The sequence below is a fragment of the Olea europaea genome, unplaced genomic scaffold (assembly GCF_002742605.1).
Source record: "Olea europaea var. sylvestris unplaced genomic scaffold, O_europaea_v1 scaffold37759, whole genome shotgun sequence".
NCBI classification, from domain to species: Eukaryota; Viridiplantae; Streptophyta; class Magnoliopsida; order Lamiales; family Oleaceae; genus Olea; species Olea europaea.
Window position 1 is genome coordinate 1 of NW_019257138.1, and position 1,116 is coordinate 1,116.

At 38.3% G+C, this 1,116-nt stretch overlaps 1 protein-coding gene across 1 annotated transcript; it reads right to left on the reverse strand.

Annotated features, from left to right (window-relative positions):
- Positions 1–310: 310 nt before the first annotated feature.
- On the reverse strand, positions 311–674 carry LOC111386913 (ribosomal protein S14, mitochondrial). Its single transcript, XM_023011416.1, is given in 2 exon segments — positions 311–625; positions 627–674. Coding segments are annotated over 2 exon segments (363 nt in total).
- Between the last annotated feature and the right edge of the window lie 442 nt (positions 675–1,116).

Consider the following 1,116-nt stretch of genomic DNA (forward strand, 5'->3'; position numbering starts at 1 on the left):
AATGAACAACAGTTCTCTGCCTTACTATATTTAGAAGAGTGGTCGATACCCTGGGAGTTACATTCGTAACTTAATGTTATGTTGACACAGTGATATTCTATCTTTCTAAGAGTACTGCCCTGTATGTAGTCTATGTCTGGGGAGCATATTTGACAGGGATAGACACATGCGATAGAGAGGTCTCCCCACTTCGATTCTCACTCCGTTAGCATCTTTGATCTGAGATCAAGGGATTACTCTATTAGGTCCGATGCCGGTCAATAATGGACCTACTTACCTTGCTTGTAGACCAGCAGTGGAGCTAACTCTACTACCAAGACGATTTCTTTATGCCCATCAAAGGACCTCGAGATGCTAATCCATGAAAAATGATGCGAGAAATTATAAAGAACTTATATACAAAATGAGGGCGACCTGTGAAAATACATCGATTTCTTACTCGTGCCAAGGAACAATTTCTTGGCAACTTGGACAACTTATAGTGATGCTTGTCTCGCATATCACTAGGAAGATCGAGATCTTTACTAAAGGCTTTATAAAGCTTTCATCTCAATTCATATTTAGCCACGAGCAATCTACGTTTGTGATCATGTATATTTCGCTTCTCCGACATCTTACTGAGTTTCCTTCTCAACTTTTTTGTAAAAAGCCGCTCCATGGTAGTAAAGTCTCATCTTATGTGTTGGACAAAGTGACAACGGTCACATTGAACCCTCAAATTTGTTCGAAGCTCTCGAAACGATCTTCCAGTTCTAGGGAGAATTTGTAAAACTCCATTTTCATCGAGAATTGAATGGAGTTTTCCTGTATTTCGATTGGAGAATCTAATTAAGACATTTGTGTGGAGATTCTAACCAAAACATTAGATATTCCATGCCCTCAGAGAGTGCTTTGTCATGCTAAGTCACTAATAAATCCTTTTTTATTTAACCCCAAGAATGGATTGGATCAAAATGACTTTCCTTTTGAAAACCATTGTGTCTGTATTAATTTCTGATCACACGGAATCTCCATAGCAAATTTTCCATTTTTGATAGAAGGTGCTACCTTTGATGCTACTTTTATCTTACACAATCCAGGAACTTCCATAATGTTGGTATGATTCAGTTTGAGCAA